A 23,644-nucleotide genomic window follows, 5' to 3' on the forward strand; every position below is an offset into this window, starting at 1 on the left:
GGGGTTTATAGAGAAATCTATTAGGCTACTTCTCTCAAAGTCCCTGCCGCAGCCTGCACAGTGAAGGCTGCAATAGAAATCTGTCTCTTCACTTCTTCCCAGGCCTTGGAAGGGTTCACTTTGCTTTCAATATCAAACAAAGCATCATAAATTCCTGGGAATGATTCCCCTGCATATTTGTTGTGGCTGCTTGGAGCATAAATGACATGCCTGTTGAGAGAAAATACTTTGTTGTTAGTTGCACAAATGACATACAAGAAAGAAAGAGGAGCACCATATAATCTTGGATCTCATATTCCTAAATTTATACTTTGAGCAAGCAAACTTATAAGTTCACTAGTCTCCAAAGACTAGTCTATGAAATATGTATTAACTACTTGTACTTTAAATAGATAGCTCAAAGTTGCTCAGAGCTAACACCAGTAGCAACAAGGATAAACAACTGCTGATTACCTGGTATAGATTGTGCTTAGTATTCTTCAAGAATTTAGTACAATTTTTTGTAAGTCTTTCTTTCTTTTCTTTTCTTTCTTTTTTTATTTTTTTATACTGAGGATTGAATCCAAAGGGCTTTTACCACTAAGCCACATTCCAGCCCTTTTTCATTTTACTTTATTACTATTAGTTTTTATTTTAAGACGGAGCCTCACTTAGTTGTTTAGAGCCTCACTAAGTTGCTCAGTTTGGCCTGGAACTTGTGATTCTCCTGCCTCAGCCTTCCAAATTGCTGGGATTATAGATGTGAATCACCACACCTGGCCACTTTTTTCTAATTCTTAAAAGTGAATTCTACAAAGTTGCTGTTAGTTCCACAGAGGACAAAACTGACTGTAATTAAATTATTTGTCTCAATGCGCATAGAAAATAAGTACTGAGTTTTACTACACCACACTACCCCTGGCCTTATAACACTGCTGTGATCATTAAATTCCCATTTAAAACCAGCCAACCAACTTTTTTCTATGTTTTAAAAAGTCATATTCTAAATGTGACTTAATGCTTAGCTGAAGGCATGAAGAATCATTAAAAACCATTTGTGATGTTTACAAGAACTAGAAAAAAGACTTTCATTGAAGGGGCTAAGCCAGGTCATGTGCTAGCCCTGAAAGAGGATAAGTTGCAAAGTAACAAGGTAAAGTGTTAAAGAGACACAACCATGCTACCATTGGCAAAATAGTCACCCTGTTTGGATGATGCCTTTTCTTCCAACTCCTGACCCTTTGACAGTCCCTACAGGGAAAGGTGGCACCACTTATGGCTGTTCCTTAACATAACCCATTTTGCAGTACTCACAGTATGGGCAACCTGGGGGCAGTGGGTATTTATCAGAAATAAGCACATTTGACAAAATTTAGGTGGAAAAATCTTTAATAACAAATTTAGGGAGTAAATAAATATATATTTATTACATATTAATGCATGTTTATTAAATTTATTATTATCATGCATATATATAAAAACAATTATATTTAAAATAGAACAAGGGCTAAAATTGTGTAAGAAAATATAAACTTGGAGAGATTTTTGTTTTCTGTTTGTGTCTTTCTGAATCTTTTACATTTCCTAAAATAAACATTTTTTTTATAATCAGACACAAAAAAATGCTAAAAAGAAAGATATATAAGAATCATATTACATTATTTGGAAACTAAATATAGTATCTTTTAGACTATATATATTTTGAAATATTCTATTAGCTTTCAAGAAATCAATTTTTATATTTTTTTCCACAGTGCACAACATTTTAAAAATGTGATATTAAAGTGAAGAGTCATATTTTCTTTCTTACCTATAGAAAGGCCTGTCTGGTAACCCTAAAGGATCAATGAATGCCCGTTCCAGAAACATCAGCTGATCATTCATAATCCTCAATAATATTAGGCTAAAAAGGAAATTAGTATAGGTATAAGTGCATGAAATTGTATTACCCAGCAAGCAAAAATATTTAAAATTCCTATAATGTGCAAATTAATATCAACAACAGGTAATAATCATATTTTTGATATCTTGTAAAATTCTATTTTGCTGAGACTTATGAAACTATGGAAGCAGTGACTTTTGCCAACGGAAACATTTGATAGTAATTTTTATGTAAGTGGAAATAGTAAGTGGTAAATATAAGAAAATGAATTCGGGGAAGGCTTTTTTCACCTTAGGAATCTTAATTATCTACTTTGGAAGTCATATCAATGTTTAAATGAGACAATTTATAAATGTTTTGTAAGGTGCCAGGCAAATTATAAATATTTTTAAGTGACAACTCATGACATTTTCTTGTTATTAAGGATAAACTTTCATGAGCATAAGAGATGGTGTCTTTGTGTTCTTTCAAAGATAGTGGAAAGCCTACAATGTATCCAACAGTACCACAGAATTTGCATTGCAAACGCTGGTGGCATGGTTGTTATTGTAATAAAAATGATTCAGATTAATCAAAATTAATCTAACAGTCCTAAATAGTTTCACAATGAGTTTTGAATTCAATATATTGCTTGTGTCATAATTCAATTAACAAACTAGAAAAGGAATAATTGTTTTATTCATTGGTTTAATTTGCTCTTAATTTTTATGTTGTTTTTAACAATAAGGACATTTAGTAATCATTTTTCTGAATGCTAACATAATATATTATTTTTAATCTTCAGGCCAATCCTTCATGTTGGAAAGATACTACCTCCATTTTTTAAAAATATAATTTTCTAATTGACTTTAATTACTTAATTAAATTGGGGATTGATCAATTGAGGATTGATCCTAGGGGTACTTAGCCACTAAGCCACATCCCCCAAGCCTCTTAATTCTACTTTATTTGAAATTTTTAGACAGGGTCTCACTAAATTGTTTAGGGCATCACTAAGTTACTGAGGCTAGTCTTGAACTGATGATCCTTCTGCCTCATCCTCCTGAGTTGCTAGGATTACAGATGTGTATCACTGTGCCCAGCAATAGCTCCACTTTATAAATGACAGAACTAAGAATCAATAGCTTATCAAGTTGCCCAAATTTGCAAATAGAAAGCTGTTGATTGAAATAGGAGGTCACCAATGTTGTCCTATTAGCTGAACTATGTAGACAAAACAAAAATAGAAATAACTAAGATCACATAATTTAGATTTAAGTTATTTTCAACATTTATTTTTTATCATAATGAATTCAGTATTTTTGAAAGTATAAAGGAGGCATAGACTTTATCTGTTAGCAGCCCATATAAACAAAGGGGATTAGAGTGAAAGATAATTTCTATATGAAATTACAGGTTTCTGAATCAAATTCACAAAGCATTGCTGTAAATGCAAGAGGTCATGTGGATCCACACAGGTAAGTACACAAACACACACACTCACTTCTTTTTATTTCTCCTTCTCTCTTTCTCTCCTTTCCTCTTACCCAACTACATTTCTCTCTCTTGTCTCCATCTCCATCTCCATCTCTATCTCTATTTCTATCTCTCCCTTTCTCTGTCTGGATTTCTCATCTTGTAGCTACCACTAAAAGTCTTCAGAGGTTCTTTGTATAGTACCTGATTTCAACGTGGAGTAACCCTGGGCTGCTAATACTCAAGACAGCTAAGTAAACTGTCTTTTTACTCCTGGAGCATGCCAGCCTCTCCAGGGAGGACCAGAGAATTATATATTTTAAGGTGGACTATTATGTAAACCTGAAGGTACTAGAGTCAACACCTCATGTTCTCTGATGAGCATAAACATTGATGTAAGAAAAGCAAGGCCAGAAGTGTCTTTTTAGATTTCAAAGTTTCAGACTAGAAACTCAACATGCACTTTATTTCCTTATTTGACATTTACTGTTATTATATGCAACATATAGGTGTTCCAGGATTCCTAAACATCAAAGAAAGACACACACTGTATCTTAATTATCATATAAAGTAGACAGGCACAAATAGAAATACTCAAGGATAGTCAAGCTGAGTTCCATCAGAAAACATGATTCAAGCCATGAGGTAGTCTGTCAGAGGGAGAAGGAAACATCATTTGTTTTAAAGATAGAAAAATCAGTTTTGTAGAATACATGGTGTTTGGGATCCCCTTAAAAAGGCATTCTTCTTATTTTTTATACATAAAAAACTTGGAGAAAAATATAAAGGATAAAAAATCTTCTCCTTATATAGTAGTGTCAAAATAACACAATTATTATACTAATTGCTTTATTCCCCTGAAGTTTTTCTGTTTGGTCAAAAATTTAACCTACGTAATTTTTATGTTTTTGGTTTAACTCACATGTTATTATATTCACATATATAATATTTATAATAATCATTTTTGCTTTGCTTTTTGTGTGTCTGGTGTTGGGGAATAATTATTTTTAATGATTATAAAATGTTCAAATTGGTAGAGATCTTTCAGTAAATTCTTCCCCTACTGGGCATTAGGTTGTTTTTATTTATTTGATATTATAATTTTATAATTCTTATCTTTCTCTAGGTAATATCTTTTTAATCAAAACTTGAGACTATATCCTTAAGGAAAAAAATAAGTGGAAATACTAAGTTAAAGTATAAGAACTCTATGCTGAGTCTTGAAATTTGCATAGTTTGCATAGTTGATAGAATTTTAGTACTGTCACATTATCATCTTTAAAATTTTGTTCAAATTGTTTTACATTTATTGATTTTACATAGGATTAATAGTAATGTTTAACATATATAAATTTCACATATATAATGTTTAACATAAATAATGGTTTCAAATTAATTCATATTCTGGATAAATTGAATTTTACCAGCTGGAGGTGCAGATGAGGATTTCTGCATGGAGGTAATAACTTCAAGAAGAGGTAGAAAGAAGTTAGGTTTTTGGAAATAAGAGAATTTGGTTGAAGTGTGATGCACAGACAATGAAAAAGCAAGAGATTAAAAAAAAAAAGAGAGAGAGATGGGGTAACACATGGAGGACCCTTCATTGTTTAGGTGGTATGTTGTATCTCATCAACTGGCAGCAAGAAGACACTGGCATCTCGGAGTAGCACAGTTCACTAAGCAATGTCAGAGATAGGTCCTTAGGAGGTAGGCAACCCTGCACAGGGTGCTGTAGAGTGGACACAAATACAGTCAAAATGTCCCAAAGATGCTTTTGTAACCAAGATGTCAACTTGTATTTCCTGTTAATTATATCCATTATATACATAAATAAATGTAGAACTTACTTGCTTTTGTCTAAATCTTGAAGTCTCTTGCTGAACTTAGAAGCAATTTCTGTAAAATTCTTTACTGCAGAAAACAGTGCATCTGAAATAGAAGTTGGAATCATCAAAAGCTTTAAGAAAGTAATTTCTAATGATGTTGTTACATAGGTAAAAAAAATGAGAATATAGAAGATCATCCTCTTTTGTGTCTTACAAGGAATATGAGCAGTCATGACACGAAAAGTACATGTGCACAAGTAAACAGAATACTTCATCATGTAGAACAAAAATAAAAAATAAATGTCCTAAGGAAGGTCATTGCATTTCAGAAATTACTGGAAACATACAAATAATGACATTGGAAAGAGGACGTGCAACATACCAAATGATACACTGTATGTTTTCATTTCCTGTGGATGTTTCATTGAAATATTGTAGATTTTGTCAGCATACTTTTTTAAAACTACAGCATAATCTCGACAGTCAAAAGGAAGCACTATGGAATTGGCCAATTCAAACACCATCCCTCCTCGAACCTGGGCCACGGTGAGGTGATATTTAAACGTTGGATCATAAAATTTTTCCACCAACTCATATGTTTCATAGACACTATGATACAATGGATAGCTGCTGAATTTGTGTGTTTTCTACAAAAGAAACACATATCTCTTGTAAGATAGCTTATACTAAAATACATAGCACTTTATTTACTGTTAATGTTTGACTAATAATAAATAAAAGGAAGTACTTAAATACCTCAGTGTGCTACTTAATATGGGTCTACTATTACAGTATTTAAACTCACTCTAGGCTTGCACTAAGTAAAATATATGCATGTGTAACATAAACAATATTATAAAAACATTCTTTTGGAATCACCTTACAGACTTGTCTTTAACCATAGCAGAGATGTGAAAATGTTTTAGGAGACTGAGGAAAAGTCAAGAAAAGTGTTGCATTTGAATAAAAATAATTTAAGAAGACCAAACTATTAGAAATAAGTAAATAAACATGACAATATTATATAGGGAAATATGTGGAACTTTTTAAAGACTGAAATTCTATTAAAAAATTATTCTCTGATGAACAGTGTGTGGAAAAGTAGACTGTCCAAGCAGTGAGGGGTTCAGAAGTAAATGCAGAATTTCACTATGGAGAGGGAGGGATGGTCAGACAGGTATAAGGAAAGTCAACAATATAAGAAAAAGCCAAGAAGGAAGGACTTTTCATCTAGGCACAGTGGTGCATGCCTTTAATCCCAGCAACTTGGAAGGCTGAGGCAATAGGATCATAAGTTCAAGGCTAGCCTGGGCAACTTATGGAGATCCTGCCTCAAACAAAAATTGTAAAAAGGAAACTGGGAATGCAGTTCAGTGGTAAAATCCCATGAGTTCTAGCTCTCAGTACATTAGAAAGAAAGAAAGAAAGAAAGAAAGAAAGAAAGAAAGAAAGAAAGAGAGAGAGAGAGAGAGAGAGAGAGAGAGAGAGGGAGGGAGGGAGGGAGGGAGGGAGGGAGGGAGGGAAAAGAAAAACTTTTCAAACTGCTGATTTATGCCTTTTGATCATTTTCCAAGGTGCTTGAATTTTTGATACTGATCATTTATTTGTTGTTGATAACTTATAAAGATGGAGGTAGATACATATTAAAAAGTAAAAGTTGAAAGACTTTTCACCTGACAAATAGAAATCAAGTGGGACAAGTACCAAACTGATATAAGAAGCTATTAGTCTTAGTTATGAGGTTTTATAAACTATACATCTATGTTATTTTGATAAAAATAAAATATAAACTTATAGTAGCAGCAACAACAAAAGGAATGGCATATGACTCATATCTTCATTGTGCATTATGTCACTTGCTTTTAAAGATTAATCTAATAATTGGATCTATCAGAGATAAAAATAGAAATGTTTATATAGGTATATATATGGATTAATTTTGAATGGTATTAAAAGTCAAAGATATTATGCATGTGCCTATAGCGGCATTCCACCTTTATGTTCTACAAAGCACCGATTTTAACAAAAGGATAAATGAATAGAAGGATGGTCATTAGACTAGAAGAAGAGAATTGGGAAAGGAGCAGAGGAGGGCAAGAAGAAGCACTGGGGACTGAAGTGGAACAAATTATATTCCATGCCTCTATGACTATATCAAAATGAACCCAATATTACATATAACTATAATGCACTAATATAAACATTTTAAGAGACAATTCCTATATGACCTAAATGACTTTATGAATGCAATGCCACCAAATAAAACAGAAAATATATTTAATATAACATAAAGAAGTTTGCAGTCAGGAATACTGGGGCCAGGGGCAGTGAACAAGGGCTCAGACATCAGATGCAGGACCCACCCCACATAGGACCAGCACTGCCAAGCCCTACCATGTCTCCTTTCTGCCTTCATATTCCTCACTTCCTTTAATGCTTGAGCCACTTTTTGAAGTCAAAATTATTTGTTTGCTAAAATAAATTCATAAATAATCTTGAAGAATTTAGTGAAAGACAATTACCCAATCTTTAGTATATCGTGCTCTGCCTGAAGCAATTCCGAGTCTTTGGAAGAACACTTCGAAATCATTACCAGACCCCAATTTACTAATCCTTTTAGGGGGAAAAAACAGAATTATTTTAGAGTAATTTTTTATCAATTTTAGATTAAAGATCAAGTAAACTAAACTCCATCCCTATTATGAAACACTTAAACATGCAGAAAAGAATGAGAGAAACATTAATTTGATCACAAAATATCCAGTTTTATGACTATTTTATAAGTTCCTTTTTAAAAAGATTCCTGAAAGTTGAAAATATTTTCCTTCAGATTATTTCATTTAACATCTGTATTTAAGGTATGTGATAAAGTGAAATAAGTAACCATTTTTTTCAGGTAATTCAGATGTAAATTATTCCCTTATTACTTTAAATTATACATGTTGTTGATATCAACATTCTCAAACAACTGAGATAGTTCTTTTCCCTTGCTTGTGAGGATACAACCAATGCAGAAGTAATGCTTGTATTCAATATTAGAGTAACCAAAGTATCTGTTAACTGTGTGGTGTTCAGAAAAAAGACAAGTGATAAGGTGATAGAAATATGATGAGAATTACTTTTCACCATTATCTCTATTCTAACTTTATATTTATGTACCATATGCAAGTACCCCTTCTAATAACACTCATTTTTTGATAGCCGACAGATTTAACTTCAAAACACATTGTAATATTGGATTTGAGACTCTTAAGCATTTGTTTTATCTGATCTTAGAGCATTTTAAAATTTAATTTTTAAATTTATGATTTAAAGAAAATATTCTGATATTTTCTAAACAATCCCAGTCAAAAAATCAAATCCAGCAGAAAGCTGGGTTGCTGTTTTGTTTACCTGGGCATGCCACTGAACTCAGGTGAAGGACTCTTTTTATTCCAGCTCTCAAAAAGAGATTTGCCTTTAAAACCTTCATCAGGGCTTTGAAGCTACACAAATCAATGGAAGAAAGGAAAATACTTTAAAAAATAGATGCAGTAAAACTTACATGTCTGTTGTTAACCAGGGAGCTAATTATAGTTACACAAAACAAGAAATGCAATCTTTATATTAGCAGTCCTTAAAAACTGTGAAGTTGGGGTGTCACCCAGTGGTCCAGCAAATGAATAAATAAATGAATTACAATGATGAGTTTCTGACATTAAATGGAAATTCTCATATTATTATGTATGGGAATGACTACATTAAGAAAAATCCATAAGGTGCATAGAAAAGAAGACCGACCGCATCAAATTATTATCAAACCATTTTCTTTAGAAAATGTATAATTTTGTTTTGTCTACTTTTCTAAATTGGGCTAGGTGACTCTCAAAACCATATATTTTCCCTTTTCTTAGAAAAGGAAAATAAAAGGAAGTGAACTGGTTAAGGGAATATATTCTTTTTTAATATTTATATTTTTAGTTATAAGAGGACACAATATCTGTATTTTATTTTTATGTGGGGCTGAGGATCAAAAACAGCACCTCATGCATGCAAGGCAAGTGCTCTCCCTCTGAGCCACAATCCCAGCCCCCAGAATGTATTCTTCTTAGGACTTCTTCTTGTCAGAAAGATTGTCAAAACCATTAAGTAATATATGTATATATGCATATAAAGTATAATATAAATATTTTATTCAACCAATTATTTGTGTAATTGTGTTAAACATTAAACTCATTTTCTGGTTTCATAAATGATAAAAATAAGGAAGTAAAACATGACCTATTTTACAATTCTACATTTTTATGGAATTCTAGACCCAGAATATTACAAGTTGTACCAAAATTAGGCAGCAAACTAAACATTCTCCAGTTATTTACAGATAATTGAACAATAATAGTATAAAGTGTTTGTATTTTCTATTAATGAGAGTCAAATGAACTAATTTTCAACAAGTGCAATTCAGATACCTTTGGGAGCACCTACATTTTTTAAGAGCCTTTGTAAATGCCAGGGATTCAAAGACCAATAAGGCACATAACAAACTTTCTACAGTAGGGGTAGCCAGGAAAATGTGGAAATCAGTATCTTATGTGCTATAAGAGATGCATATGCAAAAGTTTATAGGGATACAAGTTAAATTTATAAAACATGAAAAGCAGTTATTTCACTCAAGCTTATAATTTAATATCAAACTTCACATAAGGAATAGGATAACTCCATTAGCCAAAGGGGGGAATATATATACATACACACACACACACACACACACACACACACACACACACATATATATATATATTAAACAGTGTAAAAATATAGCACCAAGTAGTTAGTTTACCAGCAAAATTTGAAATACTACAAATTATTCTCCCAAAACAAATAAAAAAACTAAAAATTTTCAAGCACTACACACTTCAAACCTGACCTAGAGAGCAACATTTTTGCAATTATAACCAGAGGCCACAAATTCAGTTAGCAAACAAAAATAACTGCCAAGTTTCCTTAGCATGTATTGTGAATTACTTGAATAGTGGAAATTCATGAAATACCAGGTCTCAGATACTTAAATATTGTATGTTGTGTGGTAATTTATAAAACTCCAGCCAAACAATTGAGCTCATAAATGCTAGACTAATAAATGTTTTCAAATTGATTGTTCTATTTCAATAGAAGTTTTATGGTTAAATTCCATGCTTTTGAAACCAAAGCTTAATAACATGTATTATAACTTATAATTCCTCCTGAAGAAAATTGTTTTTCTTGGAAATTACATTGTTTATTTCTGATTCTATTCAGTGAACAGGTTTTCTGTTGTCTTTATTGTTTTCTTTCTATTCACTTCAGACTATTAGCAGAAACAAAAATCTGTCATGCCAAACCCCCTTCATTCTTACTAACTTGGATTAGGACCAGAGTTATGGAGTATGAAGGTTAAAGAGATTCCTGTCCTATAGAAATTTAGGTATCCACCTTTCTACCAAGTTCAGTGCCCTCTGTGCTGTGACAATCAAGATAACATTGAGCTATCATTCAGGGTCACTGAGGCCAGGGGATTAGAGTCCAAGGCAAATGTTGAGAAGGAAGTTTACGTAGTCTCATCTAGCCACTGCCCCAAAATGATTTGTTGTTTTTAATGCATACTCTGTCTCCATCATTTAGAACATTTGGTTTTCCTTAGTCCTGAATTAATTGGGAACAGTATATTAAGAAGGAGAAACTGGTTGTAAAATTAAGGACTTAAACCATAGGAGAAAGTCCCAGTTCAGCAACTGTACACCTTAGGTGACTAGGGTGGCTATAATTTCTCAACTGTTTCCTCATTTTTAAACAGAATATAGTAAACATAATGCTACATACAGGCTGCCTCAATATGTTGTGGGGGGAGACGGGGTAGTGTGTAGGCAGCATGTTAGATGTGACATTCTGTGGAGTGGATTGTTACATTAAAAAAAAAGATGAGTTATATAAAACAACAATAGCATCACAATGGCACCTCAGAAAAACATTTTTTGTAGAAGTTAAATTTTCTTAAGTTATATATATATTTCTTTTTACCTCTTTTGTTAGATTGTATACCAAGCTATACATCAGTGGTGTACAATCAACTCTTAAGGTGTAGTTTCCTGAAAGACAGAAAAATGATACATTGGTTTTCATTTAATTTCTCTCAGTTATTTGTTTATTCAAAGACCACATCTAACTTCCTAAATGGAAATGATCCTTTCAAAAACTAAATTTATTTCAAACTTTTGAATGGCTCTTGATCTCATTCTATAAAACCCATCATCTTCATCATGTCCTCCCAGCATGGTGTATGAAACAACCCACATCATCTCTCCAAGTTTTTATTTTCCATTCTGCAAGAATATTCCCTTGGGGCCTTTGCACACAGCATTTCTCAGTCCATACTACTTATTCCTCCTCTAGTAAGATGCTACATTTTCTGAGAGATATCCTGTGGCCATCTTATCTAAAACAGCATGCTCCTTCCACTCCCTATCCTGGATACATTCTTCCTCTCTGACATTGGTTTATTTTTTCCCTAAATTCCTCACCTATCTAATATAATAAATGATTGCCTTTCTGTTATTTGCCCTCCCAGTGGGCCAAAAGTTCCATGGGAACCAGGGTGGTCTTTTATTAGCTAATATATCCTTAGTGTTTCCACTATAGCAATTACCCAATAAACATCTGTTGTGAAAATAAACTTGTGAGCTAGCTGCTCTACAGCTGATTCTACAGAGTAGAGGTGGACTCTCCATTCTTCCTGCAGGAGTTGAGGGCTGCTGGGTGAGAGTAAAGGGAAGCAGTCAGCAGAAGTGCTCTTAGAAACCCTGGGAGCACAGGGAGTATCTCCATTGGGGGTATAGGGAGGTACAGGTAGAGAGTTACAACAAAAAGGTGACTCTTCAACTGAGTTTTCTGAACAGAAAGAATTAACTGGACCAAAAAGAAATGACATTCACAGCTAAGAGATCATGTACACCAATGCCCAGAAAGTAAAGACACGCAACACACTCAGAGCATAGCAAGTAGCCTTTATCTCAAAGTTCAAGATCCATGTCTGGGAACAGCAAAAGTTGAGACTTTAAGAACAGTGTCATGTGGGACCCATGGATATGAAGACCAACTCTATTGTTTTCTAAGGATACTAAATAAAATAATTGACTTCTCAAAAAAAAAAAAAAAGGAAAAGAAACAAAAGAAAGAAAGAAAAAGAACAGTGACAACCCAACAAGAATTGTTTTTGGAATGTGAAAAGTTGATTTAAAAATTCTGAAATTCATCTGGAAGAAAAAATATGTGCATATAGCCAATGTAATTTTTAAAACAGAAGTGTTCTAAGAGCATAGTAAGGGAAGCAGGATAGTTTGGCAGGATTTGTTACAACTCAAATGCATGTATCCCAGGACCAAGCAGTTACACCTGTTGCTCTTTACCCTTCATTCTTCTTACACAGAAAAAAGCTGCAGATGAAGGATATGTTCTGCAACAAGCTGAAACAATCTGACCTTCATTTAGAGAATTGATGTATTCGATTGAAAATATCGTAGAAGTTCTTTTGTTGTTGTTTGGCTTTTTGTGAGATTTTTTGTTGTTGTTGTTTTGGTTTTTAAAGTGAAGTAAACCAATGTTTAATGGCCACATGAAAAGCTTTCTATAAGATGTTGCTGAATTAAAAAGGTAACTTGTAGAACCACTTAGCTATAATATGATACCCCAAACCTGTATGAAGTAAGGATAGGAAATGACATGTAGTGGTTAGAATAATACAGCTGAAAGAGCAGAGTGAGGGTATAACCTCAACCCTTCACTGGATTTGTGACCTTGGGAAAGTTACTTTATGTCTGAGTCTCAGTTTTGTCTCCTGTACAATGAAGATAATAAACCACAGGGTCATTGTGAGTAGTAAATAAATGTTTACCTATAAAGCACTTGAAACAGCACCTGTTGCACTTTTGCTTGAGCTAAATTATATTCTGGATATCAACATGAGGGAAACACCTCGAATCAAAGACTACAGAGAAGGTATTAAGTTTAAGAGTGGTTCATGACTGGAGTTTGCTTTATCTGTAAATTTTGTATCTTAACATAAGAAACTTAAGAATATGGTTTATTGTATTATTTGAGAAAGGGGAATTTAACAAAAATTTTAATATAAAACAAAATGAGATTAGTGATGATCCAATCACATATTAGATCCATTCTTCTTAATCCTGAAAACTACAAGAATACAAGGAAGCAATTCCAGGCGGGTGTTGTAAATCAGTTAAACCCACTAATTTTAAAAAATATATGAAAAATCAAATCTTAAAAACTACAATGAAAAGAATATTGTTTATTTGAAGACTGTGTTTGGAGTATTCATTCTGTAGGGCACAAATGTTTCATCTGTTCATATATTTTAAGTAGTAGTAACAATAAGAATCAAGATAAACTTTTTTGAACATTTACTCTGCAAGGAAGGTCTGGGAGCTCTGCCATCATTAACTCCTTTTGCCTTAGTAACTTACCCTTGGAGACAGGTGCTCTCAGAATCTATTTAGAAGTGAGGAATAGATGCAGAAAGCAATAACCTGAAGTCACATAAGAAGGAAGTGGCAGGGCCAGGAATAAATTCAGGAAGTCTGTTGTGAAAGGCCAGGCCATCACATTAGTCCAAGAGGAGGAGGAAATGATAGGTGAAATGCACCCCTGTAAATGAACTTAGGACAATGTAGCTCAGAAACATGGACAAAGAAGAAGTATAAATGCCAAATTAACTTCATCAAAGTGCTATATTTCAGAAGTTCAGTAGATTAGACAATTGAAAATAAAGGGAAGAGAGGGGGAAAGAAATAGCAAAGACAATGGAATGAATTGGACATAATTTTCCAATGTTCAGATATGAATACACAACCAGTGTAACTTCACATCAGGTACAACCACAAGAATGAGACCATAATTGGAATAAGTTACAGTCCATGTATGTACAATATGTCAAAATATACTCTACTGTCATGTATATCTAAAAGGGACAAATTTTAAACATTTTAAAAAATAGAAGCCAAAAATAGATAGATAGATAAATAAGGTACTGTATTCCAATTGTTAACATGGCAAATCTACAATAAGTTTGTTCTCCTAAATTTCTAACACATTAAGGAAAATATTCTAAAAGTCCACTCTTCACTTTTTTCTTTTTTTTTCTTTCTTTTTTTTTTTTTAGATGATACAATACCTTCATCTTTTTTTTTTTTAATGTGGTACTGAGGATTGAACACAGTACCTCACACATGCTAGGTGGGTGCTCTACCGCTGAGCTACAACCCCAGCCAATCTTCACCTATTTATTTCTTCACTTTCAACAACCATGCCATAAAACTTACTTAATGAGAAATTAAGAATCCAGGAGTGAGTAGGCAAGATACTGCTAAAGAGTATTATTTATTGAGAGAGTCAGTTTATAAAACAAGTAATTACCTAACAATGACAATGATGAGTGCTGCAATGATATGGCCTCCCCTAAAAAGCAACATTTCAGGGGAGACTGTCAGGAAGAGAATTAAGCAGAGAGAGTGTGTTGAAGAGCAACTGAGTACAGAGAACAGCAGCTGTTGTTTTTGGCCAAGGAGCAGAAGGGATCAGTGGGGTGGAGTGCAGTGACAATGGGCCGCTTCACTGTCATGAAAATCAACTAGAAATGTCTCTTAGTTGGACTCTCTGCCTTTAAAAAAGCATACACATTATTCAAGACCTGTCTCAAATGCTTATCCCCTTTGCTACTGCTAGTCTCAAGTAGTCACTATTCTCCTCTTCAAACTGCCAAGAGCAGAATGATTAAATATCCTTTTTAGTACCTGATTATAAGCCAAGACTGATTTATTTTAGCATATATGTGATCCATGAACTCCCAAATATAAGACCATTCCTTCCTAACCTCTGATTCCCCTGAATTCCTGGAAAAGTTCAGAGAATTATTCAGTTATGTACTGGACTTAATTGTTGAATTAAAGGAAAAAAATAAAAACATTTGGTGAAAGATGAAATCTTGCAAATCAGCATTTTTTTTTCAAAAGCATATGTGTATTATCATGAGAATAACTTTATATTCCAAATCATAAAACTATGCTCCTGATTTACTCATCAAAAGATATTAGATAAATTTCTGCTATATTTAAGATAATCTGGCATAGGTTATCATCATAGAATACTGCTTCCCTGAATCAGCACTCTAGAGTATAAAGCAAATAGGGAAAAAAAAAATTCTCTCACTTAGGGCTCACATACTTTCAGAGTTAAAGGCAGCAGAGAGACAGACCAGGAGCATATTTCTTAAACATATGTTCAAGGGTTGCTTTCCTGGTTGGGATATAAATTGAACTGCTATCTCTAAAACAATCATTTTTTTTTTTTTTTAATGAGGACAACTATATTCACCTTCTATAGAGGAATCAGCATTAATATAGGCCACTCCACGATCTTGAAGGAGTCTGGAATTCTCCTATCACAAAAAGACAAGAAAAATCCTCCTTTAAACATATCAACATAACCACCCTCCCATCCCCCAGCAAAAGGCGGATTAAATATAAATTTCTGAATGAAACAGGCCCATATTAACAAATTTAGCATATAAGACTCTCAAAAGAGAGTTGGCTTGAAAGAATTCAATGAAGGTTACCAGTTAGAAACAACAAACAAAACTTTAAAAAACTAACATTTAAGATGAAACTGTCCACATGTTTATGTACACGGAAAAGAAGTGAATTTCTGAATCATACTATAGTTTGTCCGTAGATAAGTTTAAAAATTCTCTCAGCAAACATGAAATGACCTAGGAGACTTTTGAGTGGAAATTTTCCTACAAATATCTCATTATTTAAGTAGAAAATCTTGCCCCATTCACATTGAATAAGCTATTTCAAAATCAGCTTGAAAAATTTATAAAGTTGAATCCTGTAGACATGAAGTCAAGTTATCTTGTAGGATGGCTCCACCTACTGGTAAATGTTGATAATTGAACACTTTTAGAACACTATGAGGAAGTATTGCGAAATGTTTTTGAGATATTAATGTAGTCTCCAAAATATGTAATTTCCTAAGCATTCTGAATATAACATAAAAATGAAAATAAATATGTAACTCTGAATGATAAAAATAATTTGAAAGGGGCAAATCAGATTCTGAAAACATTTAGGCTTTTTCTGATACCATCATAAATCTTTCTTGTAAAAAGCTTTACCACAGGGCTGGCGTTGTAGCTCAGTGGTAGACAGCTTGCCTAGCATGAGTGAGGCACTGGGTTAGATCCTCAGCACCATATAAAAATGAAATAAAGATATTGTGTCCACCTTCAACTAAAAAACAAATATTATATATATTAAAAAAACGTTACCCCACATTCTATGAAAACACTATTTCTGCTCCCCCCCCCCAAGGAAAATGAAAGTTTACAGTATATCCATTTATTTACTATTATGCTCCTAGAAAATAGAGATAAATTCAGAAAATAGAGATAAATTAATTTCAACAATTAATATTGTATCTCTAAAAAACAAAACTTAGATCTTTAGTGAAGATACTGTTTTCTTGAGTTTTGAGCAGGGATTTATTGCTTAAGGTGTTTAAAAAAAAAAAAGCTTAAGCATTTTCTCACTGTATTCACCTGTTTTTTTTTTTTTACAGATTTAACTATTAAGTCCAAAGTGCTTTGTTTTGGTATGTTTTGTGGTGCTGAAGATCAAGTCCTGGAACTTGTGCACACTTAGCAAATGCTCTAGAACTGATCTACATCCTAGCCCACTGCTTTGTTACTATGAAATTTAACATTGTAGCAAATTATTCACTAACCTCTGCCCACTCAGTAGAACCAAGAAGACCAAATTCTTCTGCATCCCAGCTTGCAAACAAAATTGTTCTTCTAGGCCTCCATCCTAAAATATATATGTACATGTATATAAATACTGGGGAAAATACATACTGTACCCAAGACATTATAAAGCCCAAATGGGGGAAAATAAACAAATACAAAAAAAAAAAAAAAAAAGAAATGAAAGAAAAGAAAAAATGAAAGCATCATTTGTTGATTAGGAAGGGTGAATTTTGAATTTAAGAATCATAATGGGCTAGACTTTGTGGCTTATACTTATAATCCTAACAGCTCAGGAGGCTGAGACAGGAGAATCACAAGTTCTAAGCAAACCTCAGCAACCATGAGGCACTAAAAAATTCAGTGAGACCCTGTCTCTAAATAAAATTCTAAATAGGGCTGGGAATGTGGCTCAGTGGTCAAGTGCCCCTGAGTTCAATCTGTAGTAGCACCCCCTCCCCCCAAAAAATAATAATTTCATTTTGTAAGATTTTAAAGGTGATTTGTCAAAATGAAATAACATGATTGAAAAGGGAGAAACAAAGGCACAATAATCGTCTTAAAAAAGTCATAAAATATTCTAATAAATTTTTGATAATTGGCTATTCATAGGAAGGCTTTCTGTTCTGCTTTCTGTTCTGCAGTTGCCTAAAAGGAAAGAGAATATTACTAGGTGCAGCCAGCGTTCTGACAACCCATGGAACTGAAAAATCATTTCCAACTCCTCCCTGTGGTTCTGACATCACATAAACAGATGCTCAGTGTCAGCTGGCAGTGTGATTTCACTCCAGCCTCTGGTAGAATTAGTGAACAGGGGCTCCATTAGCAATAGCAATGCCTGTTGCTGCTGAAATATGTGTAATTCGGTGGGGGAGGTCATGTGGCTGGGCAGTAAGATTCTAGCCTCACAGTTAAAGAAAGATCTTGTTCAAATCTTGGTTCTCTCACTTACAAAAGGTGTCATGTGGTGAGTTATTCAAACTGACCAAGTCTATCTCCTCATCACACCAGGATAACAGAGTAAATGTGAAGTCACTACTTGACTATTGGGGGTTAAATGGAGCAATGCTCAAAAAGCACCTAGTGATCCCAAAATTCTAAGCTGTTATTGTTAGTAAATATTTTATGTGTATTTATTAGGAATATTTATCCTGACTTATATTTATATTTTAGTTGCTAAATAAGCTATATTAAAATGTGTCTACACACACATACACACATCCCAAAAAAGAATGCTTATCCTATAGCTGTTGAATTTAACATCCTGTTTTTATCAAGTTTTTTAACAGCATTATTCAAATTTCCTATTATTATTCCTTATCATTTCATTGTTTAAGCATATTCTATAATTGCCACAGAGATGTTTTGCATTTATCATAGGGATTTTCCAGTGTCATATCAAATCATGAAACTTTAATGTGTTGGAGAGTCAAAGTAAGGATTGAATCTAGGGGGCACTTAATCAGTAAGTCACATCCCCAGCCCTTTTTTACATTTTTATTTAGAGACACAGTCTCGCTAAATTGCTTAGGGCCTTACTAAGGCTTTAAACTTGTGATCATTTGTCTCAGCCTCCTGAGCTCCTGGGATTATAGATGTGCACCATGATGCCTGACTCAAATCATAAAGTTTTTTGTAATAAGATTAAACACTACTAATTTATTTAACATGTAAATTCAGGTCTCCATTGGTTTATTTTCTTAAAATCTAAGATATTTCTGTGGAGAAGAGAATGGAGAACCCTTGTATTTCATTTTAATTAGAGACAATATGGTTTTATGAACCAGTACCCAGAAATTTCAGTCTAAACTCTGATTTTCTCACTGGGCCACATATTACCTACATGACCCTGGGACAATTATTTAATCATCTAAACTTGGTTAACTTATCTGTAAAAGAAATACTAAAATAACTACATAAACTTCTCCCTGGTTGTTATAAAATCAAAATGAGTCATATATATGAGAACACAGTTTCTCAAAGAAAATAAATAGCATGCAAACTAAACATACTTTCACTGTTGTTTTTACTGTTGCTTAAATATAATGTTTGCATCTTATAGCCCTCAGACACCTGGTTTGCAGGGTCAAAAAAGAGAATAGACTTGCTGCTCTCAAGGTATAAAAATTACTTTAAAAATCACTGAAACTACATTTTTTATTTTGGTTTTCATATGAAGATTCTAAAATGACTAAATCAGTGGTTCTAAGCATATGGATGAGAATAGGACAGAACAGACACCCTACAGGGAGCAGAATCCCATTAGACAGCCAGATTAGTATTTCACTGGGCATAGCTTCTATATCCTTAGTCTTCATGACCTGAGGAGTGAGACTGAAGGAGCCCAGGAATTTCTATTTGCAGCTCTCTGACAGGAAAGCTTTGGCTTATGACCTTTTATGGAAGAACCTGGCTACATTTTCTTGGTTACCAAGAGCAGCCAAGAACAGTGCAATTCCTTCATGTTAGATTATCATTTGATTTATGCTACCAATAATACCATAGTCTGTAATAAATTAAAATTAATAAATTATCTAATAATAATGGCTGTCTTCTATTTTAATCAATATATAGCAACAGCTAAGATGGTATTTTCAAATTAACACTACAGAAGAATTAGTTGAGAATTCAAAGAGACTGGTCTTTTATTTTTTGTTTATATTACCTTCCTTTTTCAGTTTTCCAAAGGTCCTCACAATTTCATGAACAACAGCTGCTCCACTCTGAGGGTCAATGCCCCCAAAGACCCATGAGTCTCGGTGACCTCCAAGAATGACATATCTGTCTAGAAACCAACATTGCAAGACTGTGGCTTTAGGTCAATAATGGAGTAAATTGCAAATGATTCAACAACATCTAAACACAAAAGCACTCACAACTCAAGAAAAAAAAGCAAGTTTCTTGAAATCTTGTGCAAATGTGCTGTTTGATCTGATTTTAATGTTTCTTCTATATGAAGAAAGTATGAATGTGATAGAGAAAATGCATACCTCAATATATTACTGTAATCAAAAGTATATGGACTATTATATACATTTATCTTTATCCACCTTTTCAATTCTCTATTACTCTCTCTTACCTTACAACTTTCCTTCCAACATTTTCAGAGTGAAAAAACATAGTTCTGTACTTTCTAATCTTACAAATTTTCAAGGTACAGGTCCTAATTTTTCCTCTCTGAACTTTTATCTCTCATAGAAAAAAGGGAATTGCTCTGTCTACCCAGTTCTCAGGGCAAATTTCCACATCTGATAAAATACAGATTACAATTGAATGTATGGCTCTCCTTACAAAGTAGGGGCCCCTCATCCCAGGTCTTTATTATTCTTTCAGTCCCAATGTTTAGCACATTGCCCATACAAAATAAGATGCAAATAAGAGCTACTTATACATTGTTCAGTACTCACTAGAAGGATATCAACATTCTTGATCCCTTATAAGAAGAATCATATAAAATTTACTCGTATCTATTTTAGTAAGAAATGTATAACCAACTAGTTCCTATGGAACTGAGACGTACTAAACTAAGGCTATATATAAAATACATTAATCAGCAGATCATTTGAAAAACTATGGAATGCATGTGTCTAGATATTGTCAATTACTTTAGTTGTAGAAAATAACATTCTACAAAGAATTCATTAACTTACGGTTATCTTAGTTTTCTCAGTTTTTCCTTTTGTGCAGATGTTTGTAGTCATCATTAAAACATTTCCTTATGTAAAATATATGGCAAGCAAATCAAGAAAACTTAGAGAAACACCTCAAAAGTCTCTCCCTGCCATCTTGCTTTAATTCTTTGACTGAAACACTCATAGTTTATCACTCACTTCAGTCATCCACCCAAGCTAGGTCCACTTTTCTTTTCTTCACAACATGTATAACAATACCATATTGCATTATATATATATATATATATATATATATATATATATATATATATATATAGAGAGAGAGAGAGAGAGAGAGAGAGAGAGAGAGAGAGAGACAGAGATAGAGACAGAGAGAGAGTTTAGGTAAGTTTTATTAGGGCAAAGTGTCATATTCTTTGTTCATATTATGGCCCCAGATCTCAGATCACCACCTGGCACATAAGAGTTGCTCACTCAATATTTGCTGAGAAAATAGTTAATTTACCTGGTTCCATGGCTCCTCTGAGAGTACCAATCACATTGTAAATCCTTGTCACTGCACTGTTGGAATGGATGTGCATCTTGACTTTTCTAAAGCAAAGAGAAAGGGTACATTCTCAAAAATGCTGGTTATTAAATTAACACCACAATTTTTAAATATTCTTTCATTGTTTAAATTACACTAGCCATTTTTTTTCTAGTTGTAGTTGGACACATTACCTTTATTTTATTTATTTTTATCTGGGGCTGAGGCTCGAACCCAGGCCTCGAATGTGCTAGTCGAGCGCTCTACTGTTGAGCCACAACCCCTCTAAAAGTGTGGCCCACTTCAACCTCTAGTTTTGTTTCCTACTGGTGCTATATACATTTTACTTTTTATGTCATTCTCTACAATTTTAGTCTCTTAAAAGATCTGTATTAAAGAGTTAAATTAAAATACTCTCTTAACTGTGTAGAGAAGTTTCCAGTAAAGCCAGGTCCCACATTATAAGGCACTTTGAGACCTCCTTTCCAGCTGCTATCTGGTGGTGCTGAGCCACCCATGTGTCTGTTGGACCAAAAAAGGAAAAAAAAAATCATTATTAGCTAGAGGAAAACTTTTACTTTATTTAACAAGTTATAAGTGTCAATGAATTTACTTTCTTGAGCATTTGTTTACAATAGCTTCTATGAGAGAGGTGTCATGTAAAACATTTTGAATATAATATGCCATTTAATCCTTACTACAAGCCTTATAAAGTAGGTTCTGTTATTTTTCCCAATTCACAGATGAGAAGCATGAGGCTAAGTGTGATTAGGTAACATGCACAAAGTTTTGCGCTGATAAGTGGTACAGCTGAGATTTAAATTATTGACTAGAATTTGAACTGTGTGCTACTACTCTCAAGAGTAAATGTTAGAAGTGCTCTCCAGAGTATGCTCTGAATAAAAAGCTTGATGTATAACTCTTTGGAATTTTCCCTGATAAATATATCCCAAATCTTTGTATTGTCATCTCTTACAAAAAGTGTGTTTTCACATAACTACCTGGAAAAAAAGGAAGATCAAAGGAAATAATTTTGCTTTAGTCATATGTCCCTAAAAGCTTCATGCTTTTTATTTTATTTTATTTTATTTTTAATTTGAAAAGGTAGAAGGACTCACGTGGACAGCTACTACATGCTATCAGCTTACTGTAATCTTTTAGTAGGAGACTGAGAAAAGTAATATGGTAATATTTATAAAATGGTGTGATTCTTGTCATTTGCCTTCAATACAGCTACCTTTACTGTATCAGAGCAAGGGTTGACTTCTTGGGTTGGGCATGAAATAAAAAGTATTTTAACTGAACAGCAGCAGATAGATGAATATGGCCCAAGACAAACTTAGAAAACTGAAAATGCAATGTGAGCAATTTCTACCTCTACTATAAATAGATTTTGATGAAAATCTAGTTGTAGGGCAGAAACAGTCTTTGAGAGTAAATACATCCTATTTTCCCCCCTATCTCACTAGGAAGTTTGGCAAATAAATAGAATTTCAAGTAATATGTAATTTATATTTGTACAATAAATTTTCACACAAAATCATCTAGTACTATGAAGAGGATTTTTACATTGTTAGAAAACATAATCCATAGTCAAAACAGCAAATATTAAATATGCAAAGAAGTTGTAGGAGGCAAGGGAAGAATATACATATACATGATCATATACAAAGTATTTCTCCAATATTATTAACATTAACATTCATAGAAATGAATAAAAGGAAATCTTTTTACTGTAAATCTTTTCAAGTTATAACTTTGTCAATGTATTTCCTTTTCAAAATAAACATGAAAAGCAAAAAAAAATGCAAATTCATCAAGAAGAAAAATAGACAATTGTGTATTATAACATAAAAAAGAACATAAATAGTACCTTTTCTTACAAAACAATAAAATATGCTGTAATGGTGATGGTCCCTCAAGGACAGGTAAACAGACAACAGAACATTAAAAAAATGGTTATGTGTAAGAATCTAATAACAGATAAAGGATATATCACACATTCACAAAGAACAGAGCTTTTAGTCAAACTCTATAAAGATATCAGATAATATGAATAAATTTTGAAAAGATCTCTGAAAAGATTTGAGAGATGTTAGATACTCCATAAATATTTATAAATAGTAGTGACTTAAATCTGTTTCCTATAGCATATTTATTTTTATTTGACCGTTTGTGAAATATTTATTGTCTACCTTTCTAAATGTACTTTGTTCTACTTGACAAGGAATGTAACTAGGTATAACACATGATCATTCCACCAAAAAGTTCCCAAGTCACTCAGAAGGTGATACATATAAAACCAACTATGATATAAAATAGAACATGACAGATAATATACAGAGTTCTACAAAATAAGCACAAAAAGGATTCATGCAACTTGTTGGATCAGGAACAACTTTCTAAAGGGGATTTCACTTTGTTGTATTTTAAAGGATAAGCAAGACGTAGGAATGGGAAGGTGAAGGAAAAGGCACTCCAGGGACAAGATATAATATAGAAAGGCATAAAGGC

General features: G+C 33.2%; 1 protein-coding gene across 2 annotated transcripts in view; it reads right to left on the minus strand.

Annotated features, from left to right (window-relative positions):
• Positions 1 to 23,644, minus strand: part of Folh1 (folate hydrolase 1) — a 47,652-nt gene that overhangs the window by 57 nt on the left and 23,951 nt on the right. Inside the window, exons 8-19 of one of the 2 annotated variants that reach the window (XM_076843890.2) lie at positions 21,554 to 21,652; positions 21,110 to 21,195; positions 19,638 to 19,757; positions 16,954 to 17,036; positions 15,544 to 15,607; positions 11,179 to 11,246; positions 8,536 to 8,627; positions 7,665 to 7,755; positions 5,525 to 5,789; positions 5,164 to 5,245; positions 1,790 to 1,882; positions 1 to 210 (exon numbers count right to left, since the gene is read on the minus strand). The exon at positions 1 to 210 is cut by the window's left edge and continues 57 nt beyond it. In XM_076843890.2, coding sequence (XP_076700005.2) covers positions 21 to 210; positions 1,790 to 1,882; positions 5,164 to 5,245; positions 5,525 to 5,789; positions 7,665 to 7,755; positions 8,536 to 8,627; positions 11,179 to 11,246; positions 15,544 to 15,607; positions 16,954 to 17,036; positions 19,638 to 19,757; positions 21,110 to 21,195; positions 21,554 to 21,652 — 1,333 coding nt within the window. In that variant the 3' untranslated portion in view covers positions 1 to 20. The remainder of the gene's footprint in view (positions 211 to 1,789; positions 1,883 to 5,163; positions 5,246 to 5,524; positions 5,790 to 7,664; positions 7,756 to 8,535; positions 8,628 to 11,178; positions 11,247 to 15,543; positions 15,608 to 16,953; positions 17,037 to 19,637; positions 19,758 to 21,109; positions 21,196 to 21,553; positions 21,653 to 23,644) is intronic. The other variant, XM_076843891.2, reaches the window with a different exon arrangement.

The sequence above is a fragment of the Callospermophilus lateralis genome, chromosome 2 (genome assembly GCF_048772815.1).
Source record: "Callospermophilus lateralis isolate mCalLat2 chromosome 2, mCalLat2.hap1, whole genome shotgun sequence".
Classification (NCBI taxonomy): domain Eukaryota; kingdom Metazoa; phylum Chordata; class Mammalia; order Rodentia; family Sciuridae; genus Callospermophilus; species Callospermophilus lateralis.